The sequence below is a fragment of the Rhipicephalus sanguineus genome, chromosome 6, assembly GCF_013339695.2.
Source record: "Rhipicephalus sanguineus isolate Rsan-2018 chromosome 6, BIME_Rsan_1.4, whole genome shotgun sequence".
Classification (NCBI taxonomy): domain Eukaryota; kingdom Metazoa; phylum Arthropoda; class Arachnida; order Ixodida; family Ixodidae; genus Rhipicephalus; species Rhipicephalus sanguineus.
In genome coordinates, this window is record NC_051181.1 from 158,141,262 (window position 1) to 158,158,717 (window position 17,456).

The 17,456-nt window shown below is 44.9% G+C and overlaps 1 protein-coding gene across 5 annotated transcripts in view; it reads left to right on the plus strand.

The window, feature by feature from the left end:
* The window catches only part of LOC119396880 (solute carrier family 12 member 8), a 44,283-nt gene that overhangs the window by 12,892 nt on the left and 13,935 nt on the right, over nt 1–17,456 (plus strand). The window contains exons 1-2 of one of the 5 annotated variants that reach the window (XM_037664236.2): nt 1,155–1,230; nt 3,160–3,219. The exons of 1 other annotated variant lie outside the window; for it this stretch is intronic. In XM_037664236.2, the coding sequence (XP_037520164.1) occupies nt 1,210–1,230; nt 3,160–3,219 (81 nt within the window). In that variant the 5' untranslated portion in view covers nt 1,155–1,209. Of the gene's footprint in view, nt 1–1,154; nt 1,231–3,159; nt 3,220–14,094; nt 14,159–17,456 lie in introns of those variants that run through there. 3 more of the 5 variants (XM_049417268.1, XM_037664237.2, XM_037664239.2) reach the window with 3 other exon arrangements.

Below are 17,456 nucleotides of genomic sequence, written 5' to 3' on the forward strand. Positions count from 1 at the left end.
ACTCTCTTAAAGAGACACGTGAACACTCTTTGGGTATCACTATACTCTCTTCACAGAGTCGTGGTAGGCGCGTCTCTCTTTAAAGAAAGTTAGCGCCTAGCTCTCTTTAAAGAAAGTTATATATGTGGCAACTCGGGACTAACAAAAAAAAAAAAAAGAAAAGAAAAAGTCGAAAGATTATTTTTCTTCCCCTTAGAGTAATATTTCTGAGGTAAAAAGGACATTTCGGCAAAGATGCGGTGTACGTCCATATAGCATCTGGAATCACGCGAATTAGTAGTTACTTAACTAAAATTCGCTGATTGACTTTTCATTAATTACGTTACGGCAAATATTGCAATCTACGAATTGTGTTCAGTGAGTTCGCAAGGCGTCCTTACTTTGAACTAATGTTTAGGGAGACACCAGTTTGAAGATACTTCCTAAAGTGTAAAGACACGCGAGCATCTTAGTTACTTTAGGACTTCAATGTGCGAAACTGCATTTTGTTAGAACGTATCTGGAACAACAGTGCATTTTTACCCCACGCTTAATTAATTAATGAAGCATACCTCCAAATCCCCCCACCCGACCCCTCAGTTTTCATTCGTGTTAATTACTTACCAGTGTTACTTTTAACATTTATGTACAGTACTTACGAATTAATTGAAATAGGACGATTTAGGGCTAAGTAATCCACATGTTTTCGTTTCCACCGTCTTCAGTTCGGGTCGTATCGGCGTAATTCCGACTCGAACACGTATATCAGAGCCAGCATTATCTTTAGAGACCAGATTCGTCTCGACATGACGTGGTTTTCTCGAGAAATTGCGTGTACCAGTCGTTATATTAAATATTTGATGTCTCGTTTGAATCCGTAAGTATACTGAACGTCCGTCGCACCTGATAGTGTACTTCTGGAGAATTTTTGTTTCGTATAGAATGACGAATAGACGTCATTTCGCGATCACAAGAAGATGGTCGTCCCCAGGTGGGAATCCTGTTTTTGAATACTGCTTAATGTGTTCGCTGTAACACCTGGCATATCGTACACAAACGTCTCATCGTATACACACTTCGTCACTCGCGCAGCTGCGCCGGCTTTGTCTAAATATCATCCTTTGCGCACAGCCGCCAAACGCGGAGCGTCATTGTGTTTTAATTCTAGTGGATCGAATCGGTGTACGTGAATGATGAACCACGCTATTGGCGCAGGAAGGGAATCGAGCGATGCCGCAGCCGGAAATGCGAGTAAGCATATGGTATTTCTACACTTTACACATGCCGCGTATATTGACAGCATGGCAGTCTTATTAGCGACGTATATTTCAGCGGGAAAACCACTCAGTCATCGCTTCGTTATTCTACGTCTGTAGCAGGACCAAGCCTCTGCTTTCGAACAGTTCGTGACATTCGTCATGAACTCTTCCGTTCATGTGTTTACTGGAAAAGTAATCATAGTTTATCGCTTCTTCTTCTTTTTCGAAGCTGAGACAACGTAAATTTGGGCAATCTTTACTGCTATAAAAAAACCCTTCGATCACCAGCACAGACTGCAAACCTAAAAAATACCAATGTGACAAATAGAACCAATGCGCTGGTGGTTAACGACGTAATAATGAATTAGTTAGGTGGTAAAATAGAAGCTACACTGAAGAGGATAGAAAATTGGCCAAGTACGTGACGATAATAATACCAGCCTGGCTGAGGCGAAGGCGAGAGATACAAGCGCTGTCTGTCAAAGCCACTTATGGTGCGGAGGCCTTCGTCTTTGTCGCACTGTTATCGTTAGCCAAATGAAACGGGCCCCTATTATATCGTAATCGAGTAACCAGCGAACACGTGTCCTTCTTACTGGACAATTTCAGTCGAAACGCGGACAGGTTCATATCTGCATTTCTGCTAGATTTTGTTATGACGAATGATGTGCTTCAGATTTGTATGCATATACACATTAAAACCGGCATTTTTGTTTTGTACGCTGAATGGGAGGAATGCTTACTTGTCTACGCCACTTTGTCGGTTGGTATACAACATTTACATATACATGTCGGCTCGTTCTTCGGTACTTTCAGTCGACGCACACATAGCCTTCGAATATATGCGCACAAGTATATTCACAGCCTTACTGACCGACACAGCGACTGACAGCAGCATGCAGCAGCTATGCCGAACTCGGGCGGGTCCGAAACTGATGATAAAAGTCAACCATAACTTCCTTGAAAACCTTCTGCATATGAATCGCCTCGTTCCATTCTTGAATTATGAGGGCACATGAGCAGAAACAGGACGTGGCAGTCTCGCTGCCAACTATACAGTACCCGTTCATAGCACGACACATGAAGTATACCTCCCTGTAGTCACTGCACTGCTGCTGAAACTCCGTAGCAATCCCCACTATCCTTAGTATTCTGGTTATAATTTCGTCACAATGACTATCCATCAGGCGTCTGCACTTGCCGAGACGGTCTGTTACGTGTGGGACGCTATTGCTTTTATGTATACATATAGGGCTACACATTCTACCTTGGCACACCTTTTCGTGGGGATCAGAAAAGAGCGCGCGCCTATTACATAACATACGGATTGTCCAAGTTTAGGCTAATCAGCAGCCAATTGCATAATTCAGGCATATATACAATGTACCATGTCTGCTCAGCAAGACAAATGTCAGCACATAGATGGTGGCGTATATATATATGGTACAGACAATGTGAGTTATTACTGGGTATGTGACGCTCTTTATTATGAGATATAGTTTATTGATTCATCCGAAGGGGCTTATGTGGCTTAATATTAAAACGCGTATTTCATGGTTGTCGTTGAATTATTCTAGACTCGGATTCGATCCCGCTGTGTCGAACTCCACAGCAACATGGCAGCGGTCTTGAAAACATGGTTCCACGCAAAGCTCACATGGAAACGGGTTTTATTAAGAATTGCTTCAGAAATTCAAAGTGTTATCTAAAAATGCGTGAGCGTTCTTTCTGCCCGACACGTGTTACCACCTGCCTGGTCAGTATACGCATGAGTGACGTCTCTCCGCTGACAATCACCTGGTGATCGATGCATGGGCAATTTTTTTTTAAATGACAACTACTCAATTTATTTCGGAGGTCGACAGTTCGACACCCTACACGCTTAGAAGATTCGGGGTTCGAGTCTCTATATATTTCGCAGGTCGAGGGTTCGATACCCTACATGCTCAGTAGGTCGAGGGTTCGAGTCCCGCTATACTTGGTAAGTAGGATGTTCAACTTGTTACTGACTATATACGACTATATGTTTACTTAAGCTTAGCTAGCCTACAGATCCAATGCTGACGCTGACGCTTTACGCATTTAAAGCGCTTCACAAAAATATGAAAAAACAACAACGGAGAGACAGAACGACCAAAGAACAGTACGAACACCGGTTACTTCGCGTTCTTACTGTTATTAGGTCTTTCTGCATTTCTGTTTCTTTGTTTTTTGTTTTTTCTTTCTATTTCTGTCGAGCGCTGGAAATGCATCAAACGTTAGTACATGTCAACATGACGGCGCAGCGCACATGGAACGAGGAGAGAAGGAAAGGACACAACACGGGTGTTTGTGCCCTCTCATCTGTCCCCGTTCAATTTGCGCTGTGCAATCAGGTCGATATTTAATCACCAACTCGCCCAAGCTTCCACTTTATCGAGATGCCACATGTTTCTCATGTGTTTCTTATGGAACCGTATGTATTCGCATGACCCATTTTTTTTTCTTTTTAAGGACCACCCTGAAGCTGTCAATTGTCCATATTTTCAATGATCTAACTTTCCAATATCAGAAATTGTCTAATTGTTAAATTCATATACCACTACATGATTCCTCCCATGTATATCCAATTAAGAAAACTCTATGTATCCCCATATTGGAAGGTTTCTTCTTTTCTTTCACTATTTTAAATGTTCTACTTTTAAGGACCACTCTAAGCTTGCCAATCACGCACATTTGCGATGTTCTAAATTTCAAATGTCATAAACTGTCAAATTTTCAATGACTTTTCCAATTACAAAGCGACCCGCCGTGATAGCTTAGCGGCTAAGGTGTTGGGCTGCTAAGCTGGAGGACGTGGGTTCGACTACCGGCCACGACGGCCGCATTTAGATGGGAACGAAATGCAAGAACATCCGTGCACCTATAGGTTTAGGCGCACGTTGAAGAACCCCAAGTGGTCAAAATTAATCGGGAGCCACTCCAGCGTGCCTCATGATCATGTCGTGGTTAGGACACGTAACACGCAGAAATTGCTTATTATTAATTATTATCATTATTATCCCATCACCAAGTTTCCCGCCACGGGCACGATTCTGACTCAATTTTGCCGGGGTACTCGCCAAAGAATTATAGACTGAATTCGATTAGAAAAACTTTATTAACAAAGTCCGGAGGCGTGTGCCTTAGCACACGGCGGGCCGCTCCCACGACGGGTCAGTCAGGCCGAGACCTACCGCCGCATCGTGGGCCCTCTGGACAGCCCAAAGTTGTCACTGCATGTCCGGACTCCTCAGAGCGGAGCCCCACTTGCTGGCCGATGCTGTATCAGTGCCACGTACCGAGGGGCACTCCCAGAGCATGTGGTGTAAGGTGGCTAAACCGCCGCATTTCGTACATGAATTAGTTAAATAAATAGACAGCAATTTTTTAATGATATTTCCGGAGCCTGGTTTATCACCTGGCTTGCTACTCCAGGTGTATGTTGACGCATTAAAACTATGCGGGTATGTTCGCCCTTCATTTTTCGACCTCTTCGGCGAGTCCTTGTCCCTCAACCGGTATGGAAACGGCACAGCGATGCTTTCCAAGCTGCACCTGCTGCGGCGCGCGCCCTCGAGAGTATGCGGGGTTTCCTTCTTATTCTTCGTATAAATGAGCCGAACCCTCCCGCACACGTGTCCGTGATGAAAAGCCCTTGTTTTGTGTCGTCGGCTCGTTTCGCGCTCTCTTTCGACGCCGCGGCGGCAGCAGGCAGCGGCGACCGGAGCGGCTGTCGCAGCAGCCACGCGGGTTTCCGGCTTTCCCTTCAGCTGTGCGCGCCCGCCACGCGTCAGGGTCGCGCTTCACGCGGTCTCGTCGAGAGCGAAACGCGTGCGTACCTTCCTGTCTCCATTAAGAGGGTGGAGAGATAAACGGCAACTTCCAACATTGCAGCACGCGCCTCGTCTTTTTGGCGGTCGCTTGAAAAATGACAAACGCGGTGATGGCGATTGCTTAGGGCCACAGTACTATGTATTTCTTCCGATCCCATTAATTTGCTATCACTGAATGCGCCGAGTAGTCGATATCTGCGCTAGCGGCGGCGTGGCTTCGAGCGATCAAACGGCGATGGCCGATAATAATAATAATAATAATAATCAATCAATCATTTATTTAACGTGCCCAGGAACAACCGTGAGGTCTTTGTGCAGGCGCACGCAAAAATAAAATCAATAAAAATAAACAATACAATACAGACAGTCTTCAGAAATAAAAAGAGCAAAAACACGTAGACAAAGAGAAATGAACACTAAAGGGGAGGAGTAAAATAAGACAATATGAGAAATATTGAAGGGGAATAAAAAATTAGATTGCACATATACAACTATGCGGAAAGACGGAGAAGGGAAGACTTTGTACACTGTGCCATACTATGTCAAAACAGTGCAAAGCTCGGATAAAAACAGTGATTGTGGACTATGAAAAACGTCAAGATCAAGAAAATTAATATTATAAAGACTTTGTATTCTGTGAACGGTAGAGTGTTGGAAGAAGCAGGCGGGTACGTGAAACGGTCTGTTCTCTCTGGTTAACTTACGCGGAATTCGAAAATTAACACAATTGAGAAGTACAGGGCAGGATATGAAACCGTGGACTAGCTTGTAGAGAAATAAGAGATCAGAACGATTTCGTCGGCAGTGAAGTGATGGCAGAGTTAATGACTCAGCAGTATTTGAACGAGATCCAGAGTCATTTTTAGCAAAGCGATGGTTATATATGCTGAGGAATTTTTTCTGGACTCGTTCAATGGTGTTACCGCTGGATTGAGCAATGCCATTCCATATCACGGACGCATACTCAAGTTGCGGAAGACATATTGCCGTGTACAATTTGTGTAGGGCCATGGGAGACCTGAATTCTCGAGATATTCTACAAACACATCCGAGAGAACGAAGGCCCCGCATAGCAGCACGCTTAACGTGAGAAGAAAAGTTTAACGCGCTGTCAACAACAACACCAAGATCACTGATTTCATAAACCTTGCATAACGGCACAGAATTGACAAAGTATAGAAATGACACGCTAGATGTTTTGCGAGTGATAGACATGAATTTTGTCTTTGCGGTATTTAGAGAAAGGTTATTGCCGTTGCACCATTCGGAAAAAGAACACAAATCTGACTGCAACAAGCGACAGTCGTTAACTGAATGAATTTCCTTAAATATCTTGATGTCATCGGCATACAAGAGGAAAGAAGAATTACGAATGGCAAAAGAAACATCATTAACGTAAATTAAAAATAGGAGTGGGCCTAATACCGACCCTTGAGGGACCCCACTAGTCACTTTATACAAAGAAGAGGTTTGGCCATTTACGGCAACATAACAAGATCTATTGAGCAGATAGCTGTGCAAGAGATTCACAATCGACAAGTCAACGTCAAAGTTCGCAAGTTTAACCATAATCAGTGTGTGGCTGACTACGTCAAAAGCCTTGCTCAGGTCACAGTAGATTACGTCAACCTGTCCTCTCTGAGAAATAGGTGTGGAGATCTGCGTCATGAAACTAGCAAGATTTGTGGTAGTTGAGCGGCCAGCAAGAAAACCATGTTGATTTGGAATCAGTGAGTTTTTCACACTAAAAGACAATATTTTGTGAAGAGCCAGTTCGAAGATCTTTGATGTGGCACATAGTAGAGAAATCGGGCGATAATTAGAAACATCTGTCTTAGAGCCCGACTTAAATACTGGGAAAACACGAGCAGTTTTCCACATGCTAGGAAATGTGGAAGTGTCCAGGCAGTTATTAAATATCGTAGTCAGTACTGGGACAAATATAGTACCATATGCATAATAATAATAATAATAATAATAATAATAATAATAATAATAATAATAATAATAATAATAATAATAATAATAATAATAATAATGTATGGGATTTCACGCGCCAGAACCACGATATGATTATGAGGGACGCCGTAGTGGAGGGCTCCGGAAATTTCTGACCATCTGGTGTTCTTTAACGTGCGCCTAAATCTAAGTACACGGGCCCCTAGCATTTCCCCTCCATCGAAATGCGGCCGCCGCGGCCGGGATTCGATCACCCAACCTTCGGGTCACCACTCGAACTCCATAAACACCAGGGGCGTAGCCAGAAATCTTTTTCGGGGGGGGGGGGGGGTTCAGCCATACATTATGGATGTTCGTGCGTGCGTTTGTATGTGTGCGTGCATATATACACAAGCAAAACTGAAAAATTTCGGGGGGGGGGGGGGTTTGAACCCCCCCCAACCCCCCCCCTTGGCTACGCCCCTGATAAACACTATAGAGCACAATGGCGGGTACGACCAATAAGAATGGAATGTCAAAGCAATCCGTGGATAATACGGCCTTTGATCCCGAATCCACGAGGCTTCTCGTTTGTCTGTCTGCCGTTGACAAGCCGTCATGGAAATGCATGGACTCATGAACGCATAGCGCAGTGGGGTCGTGCGGGAAGCCTGGGACGTACGCGCCCGAATAAAGTTTTGCCTCCTCTTCCGCGGTCATTTATTAATACTACGTCCAACAGCGCACGTTGGAGAGCATCTGCACTTACCATGGCTGAAACAGGCATGACTGGGGAAACTTTTCTGCGCAAATTGAACGAGGACAAATAACACAAACAAACAGGACGGGCGCCAACTTTCAGCTAATTTTATTCCACAGTGGAAAGGAGATCTTATAGCACAGTCAATACACATGGTCATGTGTGCGCGCATCACAGAGTAGCGGAAAGTTGAGTTGCGGAAAGGGATATATAGACCAAACCGGGCAGTGTTTTAACGATAAGGCCAGACAACACCGTCTCAATGTAAAAAATGGTTTCTGCAGCCTGACGGCAATGCATTGCAAGGTGTGTGGATGCTACCCCAAGCTCAGTGAAGCAAAGATTATAGACGGAACAAAAAAAAAAAAAAGAAAAAGAAAGAAAAAGATCCGGAGAGAGAAGTAATAGAGGCGTATTACATAAGGCAAAAGGGCGACGCCTGCCCAGCACGGCTTCACTATCACTTCAAAATAAATAGCTATATGGGTTTTCACGCGCCAAAACCACGATATGATTATGAGGGACGCCGTAGTGGAGGGCTCCGGAAATTTTTGACCATCTGGTGTTCTTTAACGCTGCGCTACACCCAAGTTTTTGGGTGTAGCGCCGCGTACGAATTGGTAAGAAAGAAGATGACAGGAAATACCAACTAGCCTGCATTGACACCCTTGTTCAGTAAATAGCTAAGTTTTCTCAGCAGTAATATACGGTTCTTTAGTTGTTATGGAAAAAATAAAGAAAGGAAACAAAAAGAAAATGTGATGCGCGCGCGCACATGACCATGCGTATTGACTGTGATAAAAAATTAGTTGAAAGTTGGTGCCTGTCCTGTTCCTTTGTGTTATTTGTCCTCGTCCAATTTGCGTCGAAAAGCTTTCTCAGTTATGAACCAGTACCGACCAGCTCAAACCACGATTCTGCTAAAACTCAGGCATTTAATTTAATTTGTGGCATTTGAGAAACTCGTGGCGTTTGTTTTATCTTCAGCGGAGAGGCCACTACCTTGGCCACAGCGATAACATTCTGCACAGCACCAATTAGACGGAACAAATGCAAGACGCGTGCACGTGAAGAACCGCATGCAGCCGGTTTAGTACGTGACGTCAGCGCTGGGACACTTTATTCTTCGAATAGGCCGCATGATCGTCATCAACGCCAGCATTGTCAAGTCGACGTCCAGCCGCCTCGTGCATATACGACAGCATAATAGCTCTGAACCAGTATTTAACATTTTAGTGCTGAACACATTATGCCATGAAGGATGCCTCGCCATGTGCGCGTGCGTGCGTATGTATGTATGTATGTATGTATGTATGTATGTATGTATGTATGTATGTATGTATGTATGTATGTATGTATGTATGTATGTATGTATGTATGTATGTATGTATGTATGTATGTATGTATGTATGTATGTATGTATGTATGTATGTATGTATGTATGTATGTATGTATGTATGTATGTATGTATGTATGTATGTATGTATGTATGTATGTATGTATGTATGTATGTATGTATGTGTGTGTGTATGTATGTATGTATGTGTGTGTGTGTGTGTGTGTGTGTGTGTGTGTGTGTGTGTGTGTGTGTGTGTGTGTGTGTGTGTGTGTGTGTGTGTGTGTGTGTGTGTGTGTGTGTGTGTGTGTGTGTGTGTGTGTGAGAAAAAACTTCCAGAAAAAGGTTCATGGCAATTAGGTTAAGGATATGAATAAAAAGCCACAGTGAAAAACAAAACTTATTCTCACACTTCGACCGGAGACCGGCCTTTGGCTGAGATGTTTTCGTGTACGTCATAAGCGCACGGGGCAACAGTAAAAGCTGGAGTTATTTTTTGGGCTGAGGCGAGCGCAGAGAAATGACCACACTTATTGCTGAACATCTCGGATGAACTAAAATGTTTATAATCTAAAAGCGATTGGAGACGTTTGCTGAGTCATTAATTTGATTTCCTTATGTTGTGCAAGTCATAGTTTCCGGAGCCGCCCGCAGTGGCGTCATCCTAGTTCATCCACACACTCAAGGCACTCAGAGTAAGTTAGCTGAACGCCCCGACAGAAACGGCCGAGGCGACGCAAGCAAAGTGCACGTTCACTTCACTTTCGAAGACTCCAGCGTGAAACGTGCGAATAATTCGGTGGCAGGATTTCGGGCGCAGTCCGATCGACCCAGAAAAACGGCCCTGACGCGTCAACAGAGGCAAAACGAGCCCGTTTTTTTCGTTCTATCAAACAAAGAAAAGACAAAAAAGAGGTGAATCCTTAGAACTTTCAAAGGATATGAACGCGAAAGCCTAGTTGGACACAAATCCATGTGAAACGAAGCTCTGAGCCAACGCGGCGACGTAGCACCAGAAATTCAATTCACTTCACCAGAACATCTCAGAGACCACTAGAGCCCAGTGGCGTAGCCAGGGGTTGGCACACCGGACCCGTGCCTCCCCTCTCCCCATTTTTTTTTTTCGCCATGGCATACAGAGCACAAAATGACACTCGACCACATCTGTCTTCCCGCGGCCTACGCCCCTGCTAGTCCGTGAACTCTGAAAATGAATGGATTGTAGGACCTGCGAATATGGTCTTTTTAGCTGTCAACAGCGCGCGCCTCCCGAGATAGGTTTTTTTTTAGGTTTAATTAACCAACTTCAGCCATGTACGAACGCGTGCTTACCATTTCCATACAACAACATGCAGACCCTCTAACTTTACCTCACAGAGAGAGAGAGAGAGAGAGAGAGAGAGAGAGAGAGAGAGAGAGAGAGAGAGAGAGAGAGAGAGAGAGAGAGAGAGAGATAGATAGATAGATAGATAGATAGATAGATAGATAGATAGATAGATAGATAGATAGATAGATAGATAGATAGATAGATAGATAGATAGATAGATAGATAGATAGATAGATAGATAGATAGATAGATAGATAGATAGATAGATAGATAGATAGATAGATAGATAGATAGATGGAATTATCTTGTGCTCCACGTGAAGTACGCTCTCGTCGTAAAACTACATTGTTAACAACATGTCCTCCAGCAACTCCCGCTGGGACGTGCCGCGGCCCTGCAGTTCTCGTTACCGAATTCTGCGGAGCGTGCGCGGACATCGCCGCAAATTAAAAGTGGCCTTACGCATGGGGGAGATCACAAAGTATATAGTATACTATACGACCTCTATACGCGTTGTGTCCGTACTATGCGTCCTCAGCGAAGAAACGAGGATATGCTGGGTGCTTTTTTATTATTTATCACTAAGCTGAGCGCGCGTACAATAAGCGACGACAAACGCGGCGGCCGTTCTCGTGCTCTTCGGGAACACTGCTGGGGGCGACAAACTTTGGACTACTTGACTTGCAGATGGGCGGCGAGCTCTTCGTGCAAGCGTACCCCTCGACAGCCGGGTGTGAAGAAAATAAAACAAAATAAAGGAGCAGAGGGGATCAGCGAACACGCAGAAAAACAATTTGCACTTAAACAAGAATTCCTCCCATAAACTCGGGAGAAAATGCAATAAGCGTAGAGGAGGTAGGGTTGTACAACGAAATCGTGAGTACGCGCAATGTCCGTGTTTTTTTAAACAATAAACACTGTTTAAAAAAAATAAAGATGAAAGCAGGAGTCCAAAAGGGACTGCACGAAAAGGAAAGGGGGTGGTATGTCATAGATATGTAATGCTAGCGTTTTGCTATGGTGGATTTGAGGAATTTTTATTCTCCTAGGCATGTATTGTGCAGAACTTACTTATATATAAAGAAAGATTTATGTTCTCTTGATGTTATCACTATCTCTTCTGGATAAGGGAAAGAGGCTGAAGTTTTCTTCATTGTAACGTTGTTACGTAGGTAGAAACGTAGAGCGAAGATACTGCTGCATAACAATATTAGCCGAGCCATGCATATACCAAGATGGTTCGTGCACAGAGCATTCGCTGTGTAAGAGACGTCAACGGTGTCGACAACGTAACGCGACAAACTGTCAGCGTCTTTGCGGGCGCCCGGCTTTGTGAACCACGGAATATACGTAAACGCTCGGAGCCTCAAAGCCTAATGAGTATGCCGGCCCGCAGGATCCTTAGGAGATAAAAGCCGGCAAAGAACCTATGGTCGGTAACCACGGAAATAAATTCGACAGAAATCATGTCAGGGCGACTGTGGACGCTAATGCAAATATGCGATTATCAAAGCGGCACTGCACCAAAAATGCCGTCAACGGCGCCTTCAAACGTGGCAGCGTACATGTCTTCTTTTTCATATTTCGGCCATCAACGCAGAAGCGATAAGTTCCATCTGCCTTCCTTAAGAAACTCCGCAGGGGACGTCAAAGAACTAAAAAAATCCTCAACGATGCTTTTGTCGATGAATATGATACAGCATATCTGTCGGAACACACGAGGGGCCTCGAACAGATATATAATACAAGGACGCGCTAGCGTTAAATCTAGCAACCAAAGGCAGCCCTTTCACGATTTAAAGCCAATTTGTTTTTCAAGTGCAGCGACATTTGACGTCGCTGTGCGATTGCTGCAAGACCTCTAGTGCGTCGCCGGTATTTTTCTTGCGAGATTACTACGCGAGCGTCAGCTATTCTCTTCGGCCAGTCGACGCTCCCTCCGCGATGAAAGTGTTGTTGCCAACGATTCCGCAATGGCTGATATGGGCTCGCTGAAGGCTCTGATAGAGGAAGATTGCGCGCCGCGCATCACCCACTTGCATTGATCCAAAATCGATTCTATCGCACCACAAATATATCGAGTTTCCTGGAATTTATAGAGAGGGGTAACAAACGGGCGAGAGGCTGTCACGAGCGTACTTTCCAGTCAATACGCAATTGCTTCTTTGTATATATATAAAAAAAAATCACAGCATATCCACGGAGTGAATGATGATGAGTGGGCGAAGCTGCGGAGGTTCATTGGTAAACCGTGAATCTTCCTTGAATTCTGCCCAGTACATCATCACCGACGTGAGATCGCGGGCGCGTTTATACTAAAGGTTCGATGAGTTATGACGACTTGCAGCTCACTTTAATTTTACATGTACGCTGTGAATTTTCATTGTTTAGAAAACCATTGCTTTAGAAAACATCTGGCGTCTTTCGTTAAGCAGCTGGCATCTTTTCGTTTTGCTTTAGAAACATCTGGCGTTCTTTCGTTTTGCTTTTAGAAAACATCTGGCGTCTTTCGTTGGTTTATTTCGTCAATCAACGGCGTTTTGAACAAAATTTTTTTGTTTATTCACGCACAGGAGAAATCTCACCAGGCACTACCTTGGAGGTAAACAATGGCTGCTAATGAGAATGAGACACAGAAGAAGTCGGCTTTTAGCTAACACTTACACTTCTACTTCTACTAACGTTTCCTACTGGAACATGCCAATGGCTGCTAATGGGGAATGATAGACAGAAGAATTCGGCTTTTAGTTAACGCGCACGCTGCGAATTTTTTATTGTTCAACAACGCACAGGAAAAATCTCCCACCGGCACCACCATGGAGGTCAAGATCTGGTACTAGCGTTGCGACTGGTTACGCACTACTACGAGGGACGAACGGGTGCCGCCTTAAGGAGCTTCGCCCCTAAAAATTCAGTAAATTTAGCAGTGTATACAGTGGGCTCCTAGTCGCATCTGCACTGGCGATTTCAATACGTATTTGACAGGTGGCAGACACAGACATCGGCGCCAACGATGCTTTGCATTTAATTCGGAATGTCCGCACGCACTCACGTCCCCCCCGCCCCCCCTTCCCCCTCCCACACACAAACGCGCGTGCGTTTGTGTGTGGGAGGGGGAAGGGGGGGCGGGGGGGACGACTTAACTCGTACCTTACGAGTTAAGGTGCGATAAATTATCCATATCAGTCGTTTTGCTGTAAGTAGCGCAAGCGGCAATTAGTTTAATAAAAGCGGGGACGATCGGGAAACGGGAACGATCGGTTAGTGTACCATTAAAAATTAAACATAAAAAACTAAAATCATTAAGAAAAGAGCAGAAAAATCAGCTACCATTTAACTTCATTATATTGTGCACTGTTAAACAGGTGGTAATAAACGAAAAGTCAAAGCTGCTGCCGAACACAGCGTACCTTATTTATATCTCGCATCGTATGAGCGTATAGCAGGTGCTCTTATGGGACGAAAAAAAAAATTGCACTCATTTATGTTATTATTTTGCGCGGTGTAATCGACGGCTTCCATTGTGTGGACGCCAGAGACGCAGCAAACGCCGCTTTCGTAGCGGCATAAACTGCAGAGACGCATTGAATACAATCGACTTCGTAAACGCTGGCAAACAACGAGAGAGAGGAAAATTAAGCTCGGTTGATGGCACAGCTGCATGCGAGAAAGCTGCTTCAAGGAAGGCTGTAGCGGAAACCGAAAGTGAGTGAGTCAGAACATTTGTTGTTCCGAAACTGAATGTTTTCATACGTCAGCGATGGCCGGCTGCTAAAGCTTCCCGCAAATACACACGTATTCAATTCAATTTTATATTGCCATCTTACAAGACAGGTGGAGGGGTTGTAGATAAAAGATGCCCAAGGGCAGCTTGAAGAATCTACAAACCTCATGTTCAGCAGGGAGGCAATTGTAGAGCTTATAAAAATGGAAAACAAAGATAAGTACGCAAAGAATACACGAATGAGCAATATGTACACTTAAACAAACTTAAGGCATGCTATTTAAATACATAGTGTGAAGTTTTTTTCGCGAACAGGAAAACAAATCGAAATCAATGTGAGCATAGCTATTAAGGAGAGACGGAATAGTATAACGAAGGCGTTCTTTTCCAAGGTTAAGTCGAGGTGTCGGCATGATCCATTCCTCGCCATATCTCGTTAGATATCCTACCGCTTTCCTCCTTAGCTCCGCTAATTTCCTGAGGCTGGTTCATAATCATCATCAGCCTGACTACGCCGACTGCAGGGCAGAGGCCTCTCCCATGTTCCGCCAATCAACACGGTCCTGTGGTTGCTGCGACCACGTTATACATACCCGCTAGCTTCTGCGCACCTAACTTTCTGCCTACCCTTCGCCGCTTGCCTTCTCTTAATTGGAATCTATAATGTGAGGGCAAGGATGAGGGAAAGGAGGAAGGGAGAGGGCGCCACTGAGGCTGGAAATGTTAGTTCTAATGTCTGATCTAAAGACGGTACCAAGGCGGAAGGTGGAAGGAGCAAGCACAAAACGAGTAAGCAAACAGTAATCAATGAGGAGGAAGAATCTGAGAAACAATAAAACTGCACTCGCTAACCTGCTCTGCGTGCAATTATTTTTATTATTATGCGATATGAAAACATACGAATACGGCAAAAGCGGGCGGACATCTGCCAGCGCACGACAAAACCTGATAGGAAAGAAGAAAAAAAAAAGAGGAAGCGCGATCGGTTTCTCGACTTTGTTGCAGCCATTCGAAGAGCGAGGCAGAAACTCTGCCTGGACGTACACGTCCGACCCGCTGATTGAAAACGGCATCAGACATGTCTGCGTCGTTACCATGGTTACGCCATACTGCTACAGAATATCTGCTGTGCCGTCGTTACCGTACTTCGACCTCCTTGTGACTGTGACGTTCCCATGTGCACAATCGTCAAGGGACGAAATGCGATAGTGCGAGAGCGCGTCCTGAAATAGATTCCGCGGCCGATCATGGTGCGCTGCGAATCACGCGTTCTAACATGTCTCTTCCGCCTCGTTACAATGTCTAACTTGAATCTATTTTTTTAAATATGTGTTGTTTAAGAGATGTCGGCGCTTTTATATAGCGCCGGCTACTCCTTTTAACAGATTACAGAGTTAGTGAAAATCACAGCAGCGAAAAAAAAATTATATAATATCGCACCTAGGGACAGTTCATGTGAGCCAGTCAAGCCATAACAAAATCACATAAGCACGAAGTCCGTTGACACAGCGACACGAAAAGCAACACAAAGTAAAGCCCGGTCACCTAACACTACAGATCACATAAAATGCCAGCGTTACTTTCAACCTCGAATCTATCTTTAGAAATATTGTGTTTCATTTGTGGCGACCAAATGTGTGCGTGCTTGTGTGCACTATGCATTCGCACCGTGGATACACGTGCTCGTTTATTCTAACATTGCTGCTCAGATGAAGAAAAATAAAAGCTTTTAGGTGAGCAGTATATCGAGCGAGCAAACAACAAGGCAAGCGACATATGCAGAAAGGTTATCCATGTTGTGGACGGGTCGATTAATGTGCCCTGTAAAGTGAGTGAGGGTGTAATGGCATGTCATAACTCGGACACAGCAAACGATAGGCCTTCTGGCGGAAGCGGCATTATTAAATATAAACGACGCGGTTCCTCTGAGACACAGGAATTGCGCGCGCTTACAGGTCTTCATTCGTTTTTCAGGCCACGTGTCGACGCACCTTAATTGCACAAATTTGGGATCGCGTTTGCAAGGCTCGCAGGAGCGGGCACGGGCGAAGCTCTTCCTGACGTGCAGTGGACGTTGCTGTGGCTGTTCCTTAATCTGCATACCAGATTGCACGAGCTATGCTTCCGTAGAGGAGGAGAACACGCGAGTGTCGAAACTCGTGCGCCATAAAATGTTCCACATGAATCTATTTGAGGCAACTGAGACTTACCTAACGTGGAAGTTTCGTTCTTTCGACAGGCCACAGAGGTTTCACATTCTTGAAATTATTTTTTTTATATCCACGGCAAATAACACCCCTCAAGCAAGCAAGCAAGCAAACAAAAACAAACAAGGACAAACAAAAGAGAGAGAAATAGATGAAAAGGAAAAGCAGGGAGGTTAACCTGGCGCGAGTGACCGGTTTGCTACCCTGCACAGGGGAGGGGAAATAGGGGCAAGAAAACTATAAAGGATGTTTGGCACGCTGAATATGTCTCGAATACTGCATTCCAGGCCCTGCATACCCGAATGTCGCCGCTATTCGGAAGGAGTCTGTTCGTGCGTAGGAGATGCTTCTAAAGCAGGCTTCACCACAACAAGCATCGCTGTGTGGGCAAGCTTGCTTCTGCCGTTTCCCTTCGTTTTACAGACGGTGGCCAGTGTGCTATGAGCTATCTCTGTGCAGCACGTAACCGAGGACACTTGGCATATGAGGCAGAATAAGGAGTAAGGACACAGCAGTCAGACAGGCACTAGTTTTCTGTATTATGCTATAGGTTCGAACACCGTCGAAGTCAAAGTTTGTTTATGGTGTACTTGTCTCCAGGCCTGATGCTAGGCTTAGTTTGTGAAAAGGCTCACTCTTTGTAAGGGGCCGCTTGGGGATTGTTAAGCAGTTTTTGCGCCTCTCTTTCGGCGGCGAAGACAGCCGCAGCCGTGAGCGACATTTCACGGGAGGCGATGACGCATGTCATGGGTCTGCATTTTGGCTTCTGCTGAGGCTCGCCCGGCGCATACGGCGGTAGTCTTGATAAATGAAAGAAGCGAAAGTCAATTGCGAAACATGAATCACAAGTAGTGGCACCTGCCAACGCGTGCATCGTCACTCAGGCACGTAGCCTGAATTTTTTTTCAGGGGAGGGGAGGTTCCCCCCCCCCCCCCCCCCTTCGCTTGTCTACGTGCCTGTCGTCAGTAGAGAACCTCTGTCGAAACATTCGGTGGCATTGTTCAATTGCCACCGCCAACGAAGACTACCTTTTTTTTTTATGACCAAGCGAATTTTTCTCGGGCGGGATGG